Below are 20,219 nucleotides of genomic sequence, written 5' to 3'. Positions count from 1 at the left end.
GAAGGTGACAGCTGAAATTTTGAGCTGTGACCGTTGAAGGGAGGTCAAAATAAATCTGTAGACAGACTCGGGACGGTGTTCGATAAAAAAAAATGGTAAAGTGTTGCATGTTGCATAATATGTGACCTTTAAGTCACGAAAAGCCTTTATTAAAATGATATTATTAGCTCATATCAAGTCAAGTTATAAAGACAAAAGTTATATTGTAAAGTAAATTAAACATACTACAACTATGATAGATGCTATCTTTACCAGCAACAACATCTAGTCTAGTTATTTCACACACAACTCGGCTTTTTTACTCATGCATTATCCTGATATGTATCCCTTATTAAAAACTATTCTATGGGCTGTGAGGTTATGATGTGGTGAAATATAATTCAAATAGACTTATATTAAAGTAGGTGAATGCTCAAGTATTATCTGCAAGATGTCCTGAAGACTGTTAAAAGTATTCATGCTGCACAGTGCATGTTTTTGAAATGTCATATTATCATATAATGTACTTTAGGTTATGGAAATATACTGCAGGTGTATTTTAACATTTGCAGCCTTTAAATGTTGGAGGTTCTTGAGGTGGATATTCTTCCCTCTACTTTACAGGCTGCTTGGTAAAAAAAAAAAATTGTATCTTTTTGAATTGTCCTGAAAGTTTTCAACATAAATAGCAACAGACAAAACGATCTCCACCCACCACTCATAGACGCATACATAGAAATATAAGATGTGCACATGAAAAATGAGTTCCAGTAAATGACTGTCAAAACAAGCTTTACTTCCACAGGATGTCACAGACATATAAAAATAAGTGTGTCATTTTTGAATTACATCACTTCCTTATTTAATTTCTCTGCACACTGTTCAGCATGCCGGTAACTACCTGTTTGTTTTTCTTTTCATCCTGGCTGCAGTCCTCTTACTGTATCTTTTTTTCACATAAACTGATCACATGTTCGGTATCCCATCTCAGTCCACTAAGTTACGAGTACCTTTCGCTATAAAATAAGTCAAACTGAGTGAAAAGTACAATACTTGTCTTTGAAAGGTGGTGGAGTGGACGCGTGACGAGATTAAAACCCCACCGCTCGTCTACTGCCCTGAGATGAATGTGACTCTTTTTTTTGCCACCTCAAAGCTTGCATCCTGGTGAAATGCATCACGTGAACACAATATGAACTAAAGCTTGAAACTATTTGTTCACAAACCTCTCGATGGATTAGCCCCAAAATATATAACAGATCTGCTTATTCCTTTTACAGCCCCCAAGTCACTGAAGTCATCCTCACAACATCTCCTCTCAGTCCCACTATTACACCTTAAATCCAAAGGTGACAAGGCTTTTCTGTTGCTGCCCCCCTGGCTCTGAAATACATTCCTGTCCCACATTTAGTCATGCTCAAACACTGAAAATTTTAAGTCAAACTTCAAGATTTACTTACATTTCTCCTAATCTAAACCTTTTATCCCTCATTTTAAACTCTCATCCATATAGTTTGTACATTGTTATTTTATTATTGTATGTTATACAGTGTCTGCTGTAAAGCACTTTGGTTTGATTGTTTTTAAATGTGCTTTATAAAAAGAAGTGACTTGACTAAAGCTCCTATAAAAGCGGTATATAGACAGAATGTCCCTCTAGCACGTGAAAGTAACTTTAGCCAATAATTCATGATTAAACTGATCGAATGTTATATTTTTGTGGTGCATTAAACAGGAGTTCTCAAGTAAAACCGGAGCACAAACAGCACTTGAAGGATAAGGATTGCCTCACTTTATATTTCTCTTATTGAAGTAATAAATAATATAAGTCTCGAAAAGAAAATCCACATTTAGGTGGTTTGTCTCTGAAATGTTTCCTACTTCTCCAGCAGAAGATATAAATGTTTAACGACACATCGCTAACTTTTTCCCAGCTCTTTTGTAAAGTTAAAAGACAAAGAGTAAGGTATTTTACCTGCTTTTTGTAAAGTGTCTCGAGATAACACTTGCTATGAGTTGACGCTATACAAATAAAAATTGATTGACTGATAACACATCGCCTACATTTTACTTAAAGGCTCTTTTTTTTTTTTTTTGAAACAGCTAGAAACTGCTCAGCAAACATTACTCAAGCATGAGTTAATATAGGTTACTTCTTATACTTTTACTTTGTTGTTTTTTTAGAATACTGATGCAGTCTTATTTCTTTTAATGTACAGTATGGTAGGCGACTTTAAAAAAAATAAATCAAGCAGTTAGCAAATTAACTGTACCTTACCTGAAGTATAAAAGTTTTAAAATGAGATTTATAGCCTAACACTTTTTTTTTTTTTTTTTAAATTAGAAGAAATAAGTTAACATTTTTCTCTGGTGGTTGTTTCATGTTTAATTGTTTATTCTTAGATAAAGGCCACCATCCAAATTATAAATAACTTTAAGGGGGGTGGAGAGTAACACCTGAGAATTACAGGTAAATCCCTGTGTATCCGGTTACATTGTTGACATTTAGTAGAATTTATGAACTCTTAACTTTTGCAATGAACAAAATGTACTTTTGACAAAGATTTATTTATTTTTGGAAGACAGCTGATCTCTACCAGAACTCGCGCTCCCGCTCCCTCTCACACCTGCCTCTCACCTGTACACCTAACATGACGCCGGCTGGAGTTTTGACAGCAAGAAGAACCAGCCCGAATCTAAAAGGAAGGCGGGGTTAAAGAAAAAACAAGGAATTTCCTGGTGAGCTACGACAACGCAGGAAGGTAAAGACTGCTCCGTTAAAAAATGTCAGCTTTAAAGCGCTCCAACATGCTGGACGAGGCCTGTTGATGTTTACTTTAACAGGTGTTACAAACCCCACCTGGGCGAACTTAATGCGCGAGAGTTACATCAGGATTAAAGTAACTTTGAGCTAACGTTAGCATGTTAACCTGTGGATAGACACTCAGCTGTTCACTGGATTTCACACGTTGTTGAACTTTATTTTTGAAGCTGGAGTTGTTGTGATGTAAAATAACTTTTCACATTTGAACCTTGTTTATTCTTTAACGCTGTGTTTGGCAGCGTAGTGTCTGAATGTTGCAGCTAGCTGTAACTTTAGCTGAGGGGGGGGGGGGGGGAGTCCTGTGAGAGGAAGCGCGTGTTTAGTCACTCAGAGCAGCTCAGCTGGGCGGGGTCTTCATGATGATGATGCCACCTCGTTTACACGATACAAATCAAATTGAAAGCTCAAGAAAAGGTGCAACCTTTTAAATGTGCTACCATAGAGTCATCTATTATTGAAGGTTTGAATAGGTGTAAGAGTGTAATGCTCTTCGCGAAATGGTTTTTAAAATTTTCTTTCGCGAAACGAAAAAAAAAAGCCCCTTCAAAATAATAAAAATGTAAAAAAATATATATTTTTTTGCTGAATAGATGTCTGAAACAATTAACAATCTTCAAAGTAGATGTTCGTTAAATGTCCTTAAATGTATTGTTGATAAACATACTAACCCTAGGATCTTCAATATAGTCAGACCATGTTTTATTTTGAAAGATTAACTTTTTTTTTTTTTTTTTTTATCTTTTTTTTTTTTTGCACCACAAATAACTTCACTAAAGAATCTAAACCAGGGATGGGGGCAACTTTGGTCACAGCAAGGAGCCACATTCATTTAATTCTCACTGCCAGAGGGGCCAAATTGTAGAATACAAAAAAAGATTACAGTCAATTATGTCTTAAATTTAACTCAACATATACCAGTGAGCAAATATTATTATGGAGATATTTCTGCCACATTGAGGGTTGATGGGGGCCGCATGTGGCCCCCGGGCCGCCAGTTGGCCACCCCTGGTCTATACTCTCTATACTTTTCTGCAGCATAGTTTTCTGTTCAAATGAAATAAGTATTTTTGACAGCCCTAGCACACAAATGTACCAATTCAGAGCAGGCTGGTCTCGGCCCCCAGCACTAACAAAGGAACAAAACATGATGGTTGAATCAAAGTACCGGTATAACATGAAAAAACATTCATTTGAATCTCTACCAAACCTGTGTTGTTTGGTGGTCGTCTGAAACTTATTTCCATTAGCGGTGTTCTGCATATAGCACATTGGGATTTTACTATTTTACTTTAATACAGTCTGTAGGGACTTGGGTTGGGAACTGGAGGGTACGCCGGTTCAAATCCCGGTGCGGATCAAATATGGAAGTTGTTCTGGTTGTTCTGGTTGTTCTTGTAGCTGGAGAGGTGCCAGATCACTTCCTGAGCGCTGCCGAGATGCCCTTGAGCAAGGCACCAAACCCCCTCCCCACCACCAGCTCAGGAGCGCCCGCTGTGGGCAGCTCCGTCACTCTGACATCTCTCCATTAGTGCATGTCCACAGGATCTTCTTTGTGCATGTGTGTGTATTTCAGCATTCATGTGTGTGTTGCATGACTTACAGAGTGTAAAAACTGGATTTCCCTGCAAGGGGATCAATAAAAGTAAATCTTAATCTTAATTTAATTTATACAGATCAGCCTCAGCATCACTATTTTTAAATTCCTTATGCATGATTATACTTTTATTTATATAGCACCTTTAAAACATATCCACTGTTCTCAAACGTTCTCTGTCAGCCTGCTTGCTGTAATGTTGTTGGAGAGGCAGGATAACCAGTCTGTGGTTGGGTCAAATAACATCCCCCTGTTTGAACGTCCTTCTGAACATTTCCATTTTGCATTTCCTGATCTCAAAGATGAACGTGGGCGTAGCTCACAGCGAGGTGAACCCCAACACGAGGGTGATGAACAGTAGAGGAATCTGGCTCACCTATCTGCTGCTGACTGTGGTGTTGCACATAGTGCTGCTGAGCATCCCCTTCTTCACCGTGCCGCTTGTCTGGACCCTCACCAACGTCATCCACAACCTGGTCAGTTAGAGCCGTCCTCTATAATATCTCTGGGTGGTTTTGGGGAAATATGTTGATACCCGATACACTTTCACATCGGTCTGTTAAATATCAAACTAACTGTTAGGTATCAGATTTCAATTGATCTTTTTGTGGCTGAATATAATTGTCTCTCTTTGTCCTGTGCAGGTGATGTACCTGTTTCTGCACACCGTGAAGGGCACCCCCTTTGAGACACCGGACCAAGGCAAAGCTCGTCTGCTTACACACTGGGAACAGATGGACTACGGTGTCCAGTTCACATCTTCTCGCAAATTCCTCACCATCTCACCAATTGTTTTGTAAGTGTGTCTGCTGCTTATATTGACAAGTCATCTACAGTACTGGACAGTCTGGATTTTTTTTTTTTTTATTCCTGCATCATGATGGCTAAATCAACATGTCAGTTAAAATTCATCTTATTTAGACCATCTGGAAAAAGAGCTCAACAGGGACCGCCCACTTTTTCAGATCTGATTCAGCGCCAAAACGGCTTTAAAAAAAAAAAAGAATAAGGCCAAAGGTACAAGACTGTACAGAATTTTCTTCCAGAGTCGAGGAACTACCCATCCCACAATCCATTGCGAACGATATCACTTCTTTTTAAAAGTTGTATCATGGTTTTAGTGTTGTAATATCTTGTAATTGTGTTGTTGAATATATACATGTAACAAAGTTATTTGTACATGATAGCTAACTAACTAGCTTGCCTGCTAGTGAAACTACCCGTTCAAATTCGGCGCGGAGGGGCAGGAAACATTGCCATGGTAACAGCGACCCCCATCAAACCCTGAAAATTAATGGGATTTTTACTGGCAGAACCACAGTGAGGATCAGGACAATTCACCTCTCAATCTTTCCATTGTAATTCCACTCATATGCTTTTTATATTAACAATTTTTGCAAATAAATTTCTAGAGTTCTTCATCAATCGGTCATTTACAAAACACAATTTTTTTTAGGCTCCGTTTTACAAAAGTCGATTTTTTTAATTTATAAGAAGCCCCCATTGATTGAGGTTTAGACTTTTCAAAATAAGGTTTCTTCTGACATGTTGATGCTACATTGACACTGTTCGTCTTTCTTTCAGGTATATTCTTGCCAGTTTCTACACAAAGTACGACCCCACACATTTCCTGATCAACACAAGCTCCCTCCTAAGTGTCGTCCTTCCAAAGTTGCCTCAATTTCACGGCGTACGGATATTCGGGATCAACAAGTACTGACAGAAGTGTCGAACCACTGGATTTTAACCACAAGACACTGGACTTGTAGTTTTCTGTTTCTGATGGACTTTTTATGTTTAGAGGTTGAGGAGAAGGGGACCAGATTGTTTTTTTTCCTTTTCTGTACGGACTGTGTGGAGTAACATGGGAAAGATGCAGTCTGTGCTGCTTGTTGCAGTCAGGAAAAGTAAATGCACTGCTGCTGTTTCATGAGTCATTTTTGTCAGCACTGAAGTTACTGATTTATATTTTCCCCAGCTTTCAGATGCATGTTTGTGTCTTATTTTCTTTTAAAAAATCATCAGCCTCTGTCGAAGTTCTTCTGTGACAAACTGCACTGGCTGCAGGTCTGCAAAACTGTCCTTTTGTTGTCTTATGTGGATAAATTCATTGTGGCAGCACGTTAGTTTTTCCGTTACTTGTACAGGTTTTTTTGAACGTGTTTTTCTCTTATTTTACTAAAATACTAAAGATTTCCATACAGCATGCATTTACACGCCAACAGTGCACAATGCAGTCTTTGTTTTGCTATGATACACACGATTCTTTCATGTTATTTACTGATTGCTATGAAGCTGGATTTCTTTTCCTGCTTATAAAATGAGCAGAAGGACCTACATGTGTAAGTGGTTGTCTTATCTTTATTGCACAAACTGCAAAATTCTTGCAGCGAGGTTTGTGAGATTCATTTGTTGCAATGAGGGCCAGGTTGTCAGTTGTGGGGAACTCCAGGCCCTTTGCATGAAGCCCGTATATAGGAGCTGTCAGTGTTTGAAATGTGCTCGTAAATCCAAGGGATTCCCCCACACTTCTTCCTGCAATTGCAGCGAGGTTTTCCTGTTTTGTAGCATTTCTCTGGGAATGTGAAACATGCAAAGTGTTTGGTTGATCAGCTGTTTTACACGCATCTGTGTGATCAAGCGTAAACATTTGAAAACCAGTTATCAGGGTTGTTCCCTGGCCTTAAGGGCTGCATGTAAATCACAGTAATATAAAGAAGACTGCATTGGGATGTCGAGGACAGCTGGCTAAATGTTATCAGATATGGCTCAGTGGGGGAGAACCGAAAGACGACATCCTTTTTCTCCAACATATACTGTAGAGTAACAGATACAGAAGAGCACTATCTCACTTCAAACAGCAGGCCCCAAGTTCTGCTTCCACTTTTAATAAAACATGAACTCCGTAAAACTTGCAGAAAGGTGTTTTAAAACTGACGCTATGACTCAGTTATGTAGCGCCAAGAAACGCATATGACAGTTGTCATTTGTATTTCAAGATCACTGACGAAAGATTTTACTCGTAATGCTCACATTGAATGATTCATTCCTCGATATGCAGATTCAACGTTTGAGCGGTTGGCCGTCACAGTGAAATGCAGCCACTTGTATGTGTAGTTTAGTTCAGCCATCTGTGGTGGAAATTCCACAGATCATTTTTATCTTCTTCCTAATGGCCATTTTTCTTCAAACAGGCTAATGCTTTATGGTCTGTTTTTCAACTTCTAAATAAACTGTTGGGTAGCCTCATCTCTACATGTTTTATCTCATTCTGACAAAAAATCGTGTGCGACAAGCCTCGAAGCAGGACACGCCCCCCCCCGATCGTCGGGAGGGGCAAATCGGGCCAAAAATCAGGGAGACAATCTTCTAGTGTGTGGCCAGCTTCAGGAGCAGATAGTAGCGTTATCATTCAGATAAATGCAGTATGATATAAAGGGAAACATACCCCTAAACCTTTGCGAAGAAGGATTTAAAAGAGAGAATTAAATTGAAGTGGCATGTGCCTCAAAGATTTTATTCAGGTTAAGTAAATAAGATAATGCACTTGGCGGTTATTTGTCCCCCTCCACATCAGATTTCTTTTAGTATACATTTGAGCCAGGATATTCAAAATCAACTATTTGGCTTCAAACAAATGACTTAATTAACCAGAAACATGATCATAGTCTTTAAAAAGTAATGCTAATGCATGACTCAAATATATATATATTTTTATTCAAAATACTTTGGGACCCTTCCAATGATCTATGTCCAGTAAAATGAAAACAAGTGAAAAACAAACGTTCCCAATCTCCTCCCCGAGCAGAATACGAAGCGTTTACCTCCCACCACGTCGTGCTGCTGTTCAGAGAGGGGAGAACCGCCTCATGATGTACTGGAGGGACAAGTGGATGCTCTCATTGTTGTGAGGCCAATTCAGAGCCTTAAGGATGTGAACACAATGTTTAGAAAACTAGAAACAGCATAAACCTTTTCCAAAGCTTCAGCTAAAGACTACACAAACTTCACCATCACACAGTTAAAGTTCTATATTGCTTTGACCTCCTCCTTGTTTCACTGTATTTGTAACTGTATAACAGAAGCCTGTGTTCTCAAAAAAAAAAAAAAGAAGACACCTGGCTTTAGTGCACATTTTTTGTAACTACATTTCTTTGCTGATAACAGATCCGACCACACCGTTCTGTTGTGATCATCAGTGTTTTGTCATTTTAAGGCAGAACATGCGGTGGCTGTTGTGGCCGACATGAAAATCCTGACTTTTCTCATTGCCGCCCCTTCACAGGAGGAAAAAACAAAAAACATTCAGAAGTCAGTCAGGACATTTGCACATGAGCCACTGTGGGCTTCTCTCGGGTCCCTCCTCAGTGAAAGGCAGTATTCACCGTTCTTGTTTAGGTTTTTTTCCCATACATGTGCGGTGTCACTCTGGTTTCATTATAGGTTTCAGATCCCCGTCCTCGTCCTCGTCGTCCGTGTCGAAAAATTCATCTTCAAAAAAGGATCCTCCAAAGCCATATTCCTGCGCGTGGACGGACACCTCATTTGACATCAAGTGAGGAGACCCTTCAACAAAATCAGCAAATCTGTGGATCAAAGTCACCATAGCATGTGTGATATTTAAACTGTTCACTGGTATTAGTACCCAGACACAACAGATCAACCTGTGATAGAAGCTAAGCAGGTTCATGAGGTGTTTTTATTTTAGCAAAGCGAGGTATGGGGCTGACCCTAATGGTAATCATTTATCTTAATGAATTATGTAAAAGAACGTCACAATAGTCACCTTTTAGGGGACTGGATTCTGGACACGGTCTTCCAGGGGCTGAACTCGGGACTGTTGCAGTACTTCCTCAGCTCATCCAGTGCACGCCGAGTCTCCTCCTCCCCCTGCCTCTGATACTCCTCTTCAGTCAACAGCCGAGGTGGTTCTGGCTTCCAATAAATGTAACGTTTCATTTTCCTGCATTAAAAAACAGCAAGTGCTCAAGAAAATAGTAGCAGAAATAAATCTGTTTATGGAGGTAAAATGCAAAATAACAGCATGTTTGTATTACTGCTTTGAATTTCAGCTCTTTCAGCAAACTCAACTTTGATAACTCTTAATCAACAAGCGTGGCTTTCCAAAGAACCAATTTATCTAAAATTGTCAGTTGTATTAAATCACCATAAAAAAAAACATTAAAAAAAATTAGTGTTAAAACATTTGTGCCACTAGTGTTTTTCAACCACAGAGCACTGTAATTCATGAAATAACATAGTTAATGAATATTGTCCTATTGCGCCACCTCCTGTCCACATTGCAAACACCCACCTCCATGCAACAAACGCCAGAGTGATGGGGTACTCCAGATATTTGGAGATCAGAGCTGCTACGATGATGGCGAAGGCAACTTGCTGAATTTGAATCCCGAAATAAATCAGCAGCAGACCAAAGATCTGCAGCATCCACGATAAGATGTTAATGCGCTTCTCATCCACAAGAGGGCCATAAAGGTAACACACAGCGAAACTGACGAATCCCACCACTGCTACATAACCTGACAAATACAACAAGACACATGTTTTATTTCACAGAAATGATGAGGAAGTTTAAAAAGACAGATGAGAGTTCAATTCAAAGGTTATTTATGATACATGTCTTAAGGTGAAACATGTATGAGATGCTTAAATTACATTTACAGTTAAGTACTATTCAGTTAATCTTTTATATTAAAATTGGTTAATGTTTCAGGCATTGGTTTGATGTTTCAGAAAAGACACTAGCTATATAAGGTTTATGTACATGAAGAGTTTGTACCTAATGCCATGTGCCAGTGTTCTTGCACAATAAATCTGAGGTTCTTGAAGACAAGCTGGATGGCATACAAAGAAAACGACCAGCCGCCAACGATCAACACATAGAAGGGGCTTTTCTGCGTGGACAATAAAGACAAAGTAAACAACAAATAGGAATAATTACTCTATAATTCATAAAATCATGAATATTGGAGGAAAATTAAAAACCCTACCTTTGGCAAAAAGCGTGCCAAAATGAAAAAGAGGATGATGAGAGAAGCGATCATGCCCGTGCTCATACCGGCAGAGTAGAAGAAAACTTGACTCCTTTATGTAAGGGAGAAGAAATGGTGAATAACATATCATAGTTCTGTTAAATACAAACAAAGGAATATAAGTTAGAAAAGTTACCTGCTGAGTGATTCTGCAAAGAGAAACAACAATATTCCAGCAAGGAATACCAGAAACAGATAGATATCAAATTCTGCAAGGAGAGTAGAAACCTTGTGTTGGCCAAAAATCTTGTTAATAAACTAAAATAAAACATTCGACTTGGTGTGTTTTACACTCACTGCGGAGGGGCTTGACAGTGTACTGAGTCCCGTCAGCTGGTTGAATCTTGAAGCACGTCTTCTTGCTGAACAGGCTGACGCTGATAGTGGTTTCATTGTGCCGCTCCCGTAAAAAGCTCTGAATGAAGCCCCAGATACTGAATTGGTCCAGCTCCTGCAGCTTCTCCTCACCTTGCACAGTATCCACCTTGAACACATTGGAGCTCCAAATGTTGACCTGTCAGAAATAAACAGTTACTATTGAACATATTAACAGAGTTTTGACATCAGGAATTATAAGATATAATCTTTGTTAAAAGCAGCTGTTGAAAATACAAATGCCTATCAGATTCAATGCTGAGTGTTCTTTGTTTTTTTTTCTGTGTTTCACAGATCACAAAATGTGCACGTTTAACAACACATATCAAATCAATGCACTTCAACATAAAAAAAAAACAAGTTGAAGTGCATTAAAAAACACTTCCAGTCACTTACCTGAATTCTCGTCCATGTTTGCCTCCAGGAGGGAACTACTGAGTTTTTGTAACAGAACTTGTTGGACCCTGACATGACATAGATCTCCCCATCCTGGAGATCAATTATTGAATGCGTGTTACCTGGGTTTGACAAGCAGAGGCATGTAAGTAAACGATTGCATCATCACATTACAAGTTGTCTTGTACAAGAGAAACCTGAGGTTAAAAAAACGTTAAAGTCTGCAGAATGGACTTATTCTGAAAAGTCATTAAAGGGGTAACAGCAGTGATGTAATATGATAAATATTTTCAATGTGTATCCATGCCATGAGAAGACTAAAACGATCAGCACTCGTGAAATAAGTAGTTTTCTCTTTTTACCCGTCTTATTTTCTAGTCAGACACTGTAACTATAGCTCAATCAAGGATTAAGATAAGATATACTTTATTCATCCCAGCAGGAAAATGTAGGTGATCCAGCAGCCAGCATACATACAAACACACAACACAACACATATATACATACAAACACACAACACAACACATATATACAACATATCCCACCCGTACAAAAAAACATGAGCCCTCAATACATAGCCAGGATAAAAAAGTGGTATGGATGGTCCATGTGCATAAATAGCTGTTACTCATAGATAACAGTACAAAATAGTAGCTCTGCCAGTGCATAGTATGATAGATAAATAAAGAATTATTATAAAAAAAAGAAGTCAAGTGTGCAAAATACAGTTTGATATATATATATATATATATATGCAGCTCAGGCTAAAGTTTAAAAGTATTCTGTCCTTACTCAAAGGAGAGTCGTAGTGTAGTTGTAGTGCATACTGTGTGCTCAGTTTATTTTTAGCTGTAGGTGAATAGTTCTCTTGGGTGTGTACAAACCTGTATTTGTTATTTAATTACTCCTTGTAAAAATTAAAAAAAAAAGAAGCAGCTTCAGGTAAGTGTTTCTGTAAATGTGTCTACTGAACCCTTCTTGTAAATCTGGGTTAAATCAGAAGACTGTTCGTATTGCAGCTGCTCTGAGATATCAAACATTTTGCCTGCTTGAGTCCACAGATTTTCTTTCAGGGTGACTACATTGGCAATAAAAAGTCCTTACACAAGTTGATCATGTTGTTGTCTTTGTCTTTGCAGCATCAGTAACACATTGAGCATGCTGTAGCAGAACATCAACACCTTTCACCTTTCTGTTTCTGTTTCTGTGTAAAAATGAGCATGTTTTGATTCTGGAGGGTCAAAACATGCTCATCTATATACAATATATAATTGAATAAAACTAAATGACTACGAACACAGAATCGGAGGACAAATCAGCAGTGACCGGGTTGTGAGGTTAGGTGAGCCCAAAAGCTCCAAGAAGCTTACATGAGAGTTTCAAACACCAAACACAAGCTAACACGAGTTAGCTAACGTGTTACTTCTTCTATGTACGTATCGTAACAAACGCCGTTATGTAGAGTTGCTGCGTTAAAATACTTCTTACCCGTATTCTGGTGTGAGGTTTGAGGTAAACAGGTGAAAAACAAAGTGAAAACAATTATTTTAGTACTGATAGAAACGAAACCGTTTGTCATTTTCATGCATCCCGCCATGACGATAGCACCATATCATCCCTCCTCTCATGTTTGGCAACGCCCCTTTCCTCCTCCGGCAACCTGATTGAGCGACAGGCCGTTCAGCCAATCGAAAAAGCCATATTGGGTGACGTCATCGTCGCTGAGCATTCAACATTTCAACGTCTGTGCATACTGATAGTGGATTTTAAAATGAATGGCTAAAGGGGGGTAAGTATGGAGGACTAAAAGTGCCAAAATGAAATATATAAATATATGATTAATTAAATCATTAAATGTGTCATCAATTATTTAATATTGGAAATAAATCAACAAATATATAAATAAATATATTATTATTTAATTTATTAAATGCTTGTGTTATTAAATAATTAAATAATTATTTAAATGTGTCATTGATTATTTAAAATTGGTAATATATACATAAATAAATACATAATTTATGAAATACATAAATAATTAAATAAATGTTTAAATAATTATTTAAAATGTTCATTCATTCTATGTAAAAACACATCTATTTTTTTCCACTATTTATTTAATTATTTCATGTTTCCTGCTCCTCCATAGTTATAAGCTGCTGACAATGAAACTGTTTAAAATAAAAAAAAACTATGAATGAAATGCTGAAATATGATTGCTGGTTGCTTATATGTTGTCTTAATAGCCAACTGTTTTAAATACATATTCTCGTAGTTAAATTATAACCATATTGCAATGGATTTCCATTTTGAAGCTTTTGACCTGGCTGGATTATTAAAATTTCTCAAATCTGGACCCTTTTTATTTAAGCCTACTTTCATTTTTTTTTGTACATTTTTACTTTTTACTTTTTTTAATTTAAATTGTAATGTGTTCACTTTTTTTTTTGCAATCTTTGCTCTTTGTTGCTGTAACAATTTGTAAAAAAAATCCCCGTTGTGGGATAAATAAAGGATTATCTTATCTTATATTTGGGGTTCAGTGGTCTCGGATACATCAGACATTACGGTAACTGAAGTGACTTTGTTGCTTTGCGCTTTATGAACATCATTACGGTAACTTCGCTCCCTTCCACCTGTCAAACATGGCGCTGTCCTGTTCGAGTCTGTGTAGCCATTTGTCTTTCATCCGACTATGTGGCCTCAGGACAAACATAATAATCAATGGCCTTTACTCTCCTGTTAAGTCCTGTCAGCCCAGGTATGTCCAAGCCCCCTTGGCTTATTTCTAAACGTGTTGTCACTTTGTTTTTGCTCATAGGACACTGAACCCTTGCTAAGCTAGCTGCACATCTTGATAATAAGAAACATTTCAGCAGACGGTGTCACGGTGTGAAGAGATGTGTGCGCACTAAAGATTTAGTTCACTATCATACCTACACGCCTTGCACTTAAACACCGTGTTACTTTGTATTTTGTAGTACCAAACACTGAGGCTTACAAAAGGGTGTAGCAATGATTTCCGGGGTCGTCTTCTGCAGATATAATTGATAACCCTTTGGTGTTTACCTCTTCTTCTTCTTCTTCTTCTCTGCAGGTTGTCCTTGTGTAGACACTACTCATCATCCAAAGCTAGACATGGTGTTGTCCGATATGTCGCCAGTAAGCTCCAGAGGGTAAACAGCAAATACGAAGCTTTCCTCAAAAGGCGATTTCCTCGCTTTTTCCTGCTTTACAACACGTTTGTGAAAGGTAGGTCAACTTTAAACTAACCTTTACAGAATCAGTCCCACTTCTCAAGACCAAGACAGTTTGGACAGATGGCTGTTCAAAATGAGTTCTGCTTCAGTTTTGAGGCAGATTTTCTTTGCCACTGTAAGGAAAAATGTGGATTAATGTTGGGTCTTTGTAGATATAATAAAAAAGAGTAAGGTGTTTTAACTGCTCTACTTTTTAACAAAACATAAGAAAGAGTAAGGTATTTTAACTTCTCTATTTTTTAACAAAACATAAAAAGAGTAAGGTATTTTAACTTCTCTATTTTTTAACAAAACATAAAAAAGAGTAAGGTATTTTAACTCCTCTATTTTTTAACAAAACATAAAAAAGAGTAAGGTATTTTAACTTCTCTATTTTTTAACAAAACATAAAAAAGAGTAAGGTATTTTACCTGCTCTTTTGTAAAGTGTCTTTAGACAACATTTGTTATGAATTGGGGCCATACCAATAAAAATGGATCGATTGATTTAAGTCTTATATACTCTATTTAAGATAAGATAAGATAATCCTTTATTTATCCCACAACAGGGACATTTACATTGTTACAGCAGCAAAGAGCAAAGATTGCAAACAAAAAGTGAACACAGTACAATTTAAATTAAAAAAAGAAAAATTAAGAATGTACAAAAAAAATAGATAGATACCACAATATAGATTTAGAAAACTAGATCAGTTGGGGTGCAGTTTTGACAAAAACGTAGTCCGTTATATTCCGTGTAACACAGACATGCACACAGTGCACATAAAGTGAAACATGTTATTGCACAAAGTGGATTGGTAAACATAATATAACATGAATATAACATTATTATTGCATAAAGGCAGAGTGAATTGTCAGGTTGTGTGTGTGTGTGTGTTTCAAACGCTATAAGGTAATTATAATCTTTGTAAATGTTGAGAGTTCTGTTTTTAATTTGTCTCCTTTCTTTTTTCTCGCTGTTCGCTTTTGAGAAAGAAAAACTAGGCTTATTGTGTGTTGAGTGTTTTCATTTAAAATTTGTTTGATTAAAAAAAGTAGTTTATAGTTTGTTTTCATCACCGTGAAAAAAAAAAAGTTTATTTACTTTTTTCTTTTACAACGATCTCATTCCAGGATTCAGGCTACTGTACCAAGATGCCAGCTCTGTGGCAAGGATTAAAAGAAAGATGTACTCTGACGGAGTGCAGTTCAAGGATTTGCCCTACAGGGAGATGGAGATGCTCCGACAGGTGAGACTCCATATATATATATACACACACACACACACACACACACACACACACACACACAGAAAAGAAGTGAATGAGGATACTGTATCTGAGCATCCTTAAAGTTGTAAAGATTAATGGTCTTTAAAGTTCTTACAAAATAGGAGGTCTTTTTATTAAAGTCCAAAATGAGACCAATAGGAGAGCTTTGTCTCGATAGAGGATGATTGTAGGAGCATTAATTAGGAGTTACTTAAGGTGTGAGACACAAATTGTTCCAGCAGGTGTCACCTTTGGGTTCAGTTTAAACACTTTGTAGGTCTGAGCCTTCACTTGGGTGTCAGGTGTTGCTAGACGGAGAGCACAAACACTTTTTTGACCTCTACTCCAAGCTGAATTCAGAGTTGTGATGTTTATTTTGTGGTTGTAGCTGTACTAACTTTATGCTTGTTTCTCAGTTTCGCAGAAGCGTGATCAAAGCCGTTCCTCTGGTGGTGATCTCCATCCCTCCTTTTGCCAACTACCTGGTTTTTGTCTTGATGTGAGTTACTTTAAAATAACTTTTTTTTTTCCTTTTCACTCGGCACCGTTTGATTCATATTTAGTAAAGAATTCTGAAAACACTGATACAAAAGTTAATTTACATCCCTCCTAGTGTTGTAGTACTCGAGACCAAGACCAGTCTGGAGACCACTTTTTGAAGCTCTCGTCTCGCAATCGGAAGCGTTTTGAATCAGTCTTCGGTCTCAGACTGGGCGGACTCCGGATTTTTAATCAAGACCACCACTGATTGGCTATTTTTCCACATCAGTACTTTGATTAGAAGGAAAACGCCTCTTTCTGAAAGAACAAGTAACTTCAAGTCTTTCATAGCTTGATTTTTATCCCCGGTTATGGCTGGCACCTTCCCGGTGTTGCAGAGGATGGGACACGCCCCCTGCACAGAATGATTTTTCATTGATATTCATGGTCTTGGTCTTGACTCGGTCTCAATCCCTAACTGTCTTAGTCTTGTCTCGGTTACTGTGGTTTTGACTACAACACTAGTCCATCCTGAAAATAATACATTCTGTCCCACATCCTGTTTGATCTTCCTTCCTCTCCTGCCCCTGTTGTTACATATTTTCACATCACTTCATGTGTCTCTCCTCTCTCTGCTATCATCCCCTCCTTGTTCACTGCCAGGTACTTTTTCCCCCGCCAGCTCCTGATCCCGCATTTCTGGACTCCAAGCCAGCAGGTGGAGTTCCAGGGAGTGTACCATTCCCTCAGGGCTCAGCATCACCGGCCTGTGCTCAAAGGGCTGGAGAATACGAGCCACCGGGTCAAAGACCGTCAGCTTCAGGGTCGACTGAAGGACCTGTGTACTAAAGTAAGTGAATGCATCACAAGTATTTGGACTCAAGAATGCTGTCCATGACAAGGATGAGTTTCTTCTAGTTTCACAAATATTGCCGACCAACTCCTTCACACAGAGCTACAAAAACCGGGCTTCTGTTGTAAATATTATCCAATATTAATTTAAAATCATCTTTTATAAGGTGCCTGAACAGGAAAGCACTTTGTAGACATTACCTGCTTTTTCACATCTGGTTCTATTTACCTGTGGGCAAAACCTGTGTCTTCTATCAGCTTAAACATTCTGTTCCTTTTTAGGTGCAAAATGGAGTAAACCCTAGAGTGTCAGAAATCCTAGCTGTTCGGAGCCTGTTTTCAGGACGCCCTCTGGGTTTGAAGAGGATGAGCACGCAGCAGATGGTCAGTAAAACCCCCTCACTCTCTCCGCTCCGACTCATTCAGTTTACATGAAGCAAAAACAAGCTTGTTCCAACCTGAACACCGCCGGCAAATATGTCTTCTGTCTTTTTTGCAAAACGCAGAGACACATCAGCCCCCTGCTCTTCCTGACGCCCCGCCTCCCGGGTTTCCTGATTGGCTGGCGGCTGAACAACCACGCCCTGGAGCTGCTGCAACTGGACCGGGCCCTCAGCAGGCTGGGCCCTCACCAGCTGAGCGAGGCCGAGCTCAGACAGGTCAGCCACTCTGTACCCCTCTAAATGTGACAAATATTGTGAGTTCTTCAGTAAGTTGCATCATAAATAGATTTTCTTTTTTTTTTTCTTTTTTTTCAGGCTTGCTATGTCAGGGGGTTAAATTCTATTAGACTTGATTCTAACCAGTGCAGGGAGTGGTTATCCCAGTGGCTCCAGGTGTCCTCCTCATTGAAAGGTATTCTCATTTGAATGTGCAGTATTTTTATGCTGTTACTTCAACCCCATCAAACTTTTCTGTTTTTAGATTTTATTGTAAGGAATAAATCAAAAATGTCCAGAAAACACTTTTTCTTATAGACTTGGATGAGGAGATTAATTCCACTCTCATATCTGTACATTAAATATAAACCTACAACCAGCAGCGGATTAGCTTAGAATAAAAACCCCTAACAGAGCTAGTCTGTTCTGTCTGAATGTAACAAAAGAAGCCTGTCTGCACCCCTACAACTAAGTATTTCAAATGAAACACTACGTTTTGTGTGTTTTGTTTTTATGTCGTTACCTTCCGAGAGGCACATGTTAGGTGTTTCTCTTTATTTCCAGTCTTTATGCTAAGCTAAGCCTTCATTTTAATGTCTGTAGCCAGTTAAACTCTCTACTCCAGTTAATGTACGGAGGGTTTAGTCCTTCAAGCGGGCGGCCCGGGTTCAAATCCAACCTGTGGCTGCTTTCCCTTAAGGCGTTCCCCACTCTCTCTCCCCCCCCCCCTATTTACTGTCATGTCTCGAAGTAAAAAAAACCTTTGAAAAATTCTCAGTCTCACAATAGATGTTAAAAAATGATCAACATCCATGCATCAGAATCAAAGCTACTAAAAATGAGGTTGTAATCCTTTCTCGTAAAAAGCAAACGAGCGCCTACATTACCCACAATACTTTTGAAATCTTTGGAACCATGTAAGGCTAAACGTTCAAGAAGCATCTCTTGGGGCAAGTTTCTCGACTTCATGTAGCGCCCTCTGGTGGTGTTCTCCTTTAATACACAGATAAGAGTGGAATTCATCTTCTCATCTGACCCTCCACTAAAACTGAACTGTCCCTTTAAGACCCTACAGTGAAATATCTTGTATTAAACTCTGTTTCTGTTCTTTTTTTCACTTAACTTTTTCAGAATCAGAGGTCTCCCTGCTTCTGCACAGTATCGTACTTCTCTCCGCCAACTACCCAAAGGGTTCAAGCGGACACTGACAGGAAGCCTGCAGCAGTCTGATTTAGCGTTTTATCTTCTTTTTTTTCATGCACTCGGCAGCACCACTTCCTAGGAGTTGTCATAATTTCCTTTATGCCAAAGAAAACACGTTAAAACTGCTCTTGGCAAGATTTTGAGGGTTTGGAGTGAAAGAAAACGGTCTTAGTTAAAAAAAAAAAAAAAAATTGAACATGTTTGCAGAAACAACAGAATCTTTCAGTGTAAGCTTTGAACACACTACAAAGTGAATATACAGTTATCAGGATTTCTTTTGAAAATGAAGGTGAATCTGTTGTGTTTTTAATCAGGGGTGTGGTATGAGATTCTACATTATAAAAAAAAGCACGATGACAGAGTTAGATTTTGACTTAAGAAGTTGAGGAGTTCTTCTAAGGGACTTAACTGCTCATGATGCACTGAGCTATGTTAAATTGTATCTCAAGCTTGTCTGCACGGCACAGACTGGTCATTTGTTTACTTTTAAGCTTACACATTATTACAAAGCAAAGCAGGGATGTAGTGGATTTGATTTAGAGAAGCTCAAACTGTTCAGACACATTCCATTCATAAAATATAGGTTTTAGGTGAGCATGTTGATATTTTTTTTGTATCTCTTGATACATTTACCTCACTTTGAGCTCTGCTTTTTGTTTACCATGAATAGTGCAGGTCATGGTATAGATATCCTGTTAAAGGGGAATTTTGACACATGAAGTATTGTTTTTTTGTGGTCGACGTGGAACAAAATTAGATGACATAAAAGCACCTTAACGAAACAAAATGTTAAAAGATCCTCAACAGAGATATAAAGAAAAAAAAAGCCCAATACTCACTACATTACAAAGACATTCAAGCTTGTTTGTGTGATAAGAAGCTCAACTTCCTGTTGTGGTTTCAAATTCAGTTTTGGTGCTGTAGCTCAGCGTTTACAAGCTGTCTGAACAGAGGTGTGATGGCACTTTACTTTGTGTACTTGATCTTCTTTCTATTCTGCTCAGTCCACACTCCAGCACTATATCACATACTGCTAACTTCTGGGTTCACGCTATGAGGAACCCCCTCTGACGCCGTTTGGTGGTAAGTGTAAACTAGGAAGTGTCATTTGCTTCTTGTGCCTTTTGCATGGATGGCACGACACATCGGGATTATGAGTTTGATTCTGTGGATGATTGATTCTACAGGATGTGATATTTTTTGCTTAAAAGTTTAAAATGTGTTTTGGTGCCAATATGTTAAACATTGTAATGGATCTGTGTCTGAATTAAAAAAAAACCTTCATGATGCATTTA

The 20,219-nt window shown here is 38.3% G+C and overlaps 3 protein-coding genes across 4 annotated transcripts; 2 read left to right on the top strand and 1 right to left on the bottom strand.

The window, feature by feature from the left end:
• Positions 1–2,593: 2,593 nt before the first annotated feature.
• ormdl2 (ORMDL sphingolipid biosynthesis regulator 2) lies at positions 2,594–7,646 on the top strand. The gene is made up of 4 exons (XM_020635572.3): positions 2,594–2,741; positions 4,700–4,873; positions 5,042–5,193; positions 5,982–7,646. Exons 2-4 carry the CDS (start codon positions 4,700–4,702, stop codon positions 6,115–6,117), a joined length of 462 nt encoding a protein of 153 aa, XP_020491228.1. The 5' UTR covers positions 2,594–2,741; the 3' UTR covers positions 6,118–7,646.
• A 236-nt stretch (positions 7,647–7,882) lies between these two features.
• Positions 7,883–12,850, bottom strand: nemp1 (nuclear envelope integral membrane protein 1). Of its 2 annotated transcripts, none has more exons than XM_020637230.3 (9): positions 12,710–12,850; positions 11,222–11,343; positions 10,748–10,964; positions 10,587–10,659; positions 10,409–10,502; positions 10,198–10,312; positions 9,712–9,937; positions 9,184–9,360; positions 7,883–8,983 (listed from the first exon to the last, which is right to left on the bottom strand). In XM_020637230.3, exons 1-9 carry the CDS (start codon positions 12,816–12,818, stop codon positions 8,821–8,823), a joined length of 1,296 nt encoding a protein of 431 aa, XP_020492886.1. In that variant the 5' UTR covers positions 12,819–12,850; the 3' UTR covers positions 7,883–8,820. The 2 variants fall into 2 exon arrangements, with proteins under 2 accessions (XP_020492886.1, XP_020492894.2); XM_020637238.3 differs by having other exon boundaries at positions 7,883–8,963.
• Positions 12,851–13,847: 997 nt separating this feature from the next.
• Positions 13,848–20,215, top strand: letmd1 (LETM1 domain containing 1). Its single transcript, XM_020636711.3, has 9 exons — positions 13,848–13,982; positions 14,319–14,473; positions 15,594–15,709; positions 16,147–16,229; positions 16,874–17,060; positions 17,345–17,446; positions 17,569–17,721; positions 17,821–17,917; positions 18,853–20,215. The coding sequence occupies exons 1-9, from the start codon at positions 13,867–13,869 to the stop codon at positions 18,927–18,929; spliced, it is 1,086 nt and encodes a 361-aa protein (XP_020492367.1). The 5' UTR covers positions 13,848–13,866; the 3' UTR covers positions 18,930–20,215.
• The last annotated feature ends 4 nt before the right edge of the window (positions 20,216–20,219 follow it).

The sequence above is a fragment of the Labrus bergylta genome, chromosome 12, assembly GCF_963930695.1.
Source record: "Labrus bergylta chromosome 12, fLabBer1.1, whole genome shotgun sequence".
Taxonomy (NCBI): Eukaryota; Metazoa; Chordata; class Actinopteri; order Labriformes; family Labridae; genus Labrus; species Labrus bergylta.
This window is presented reverse-complemented; position numbering and strand designations above follow the sequence as displayed.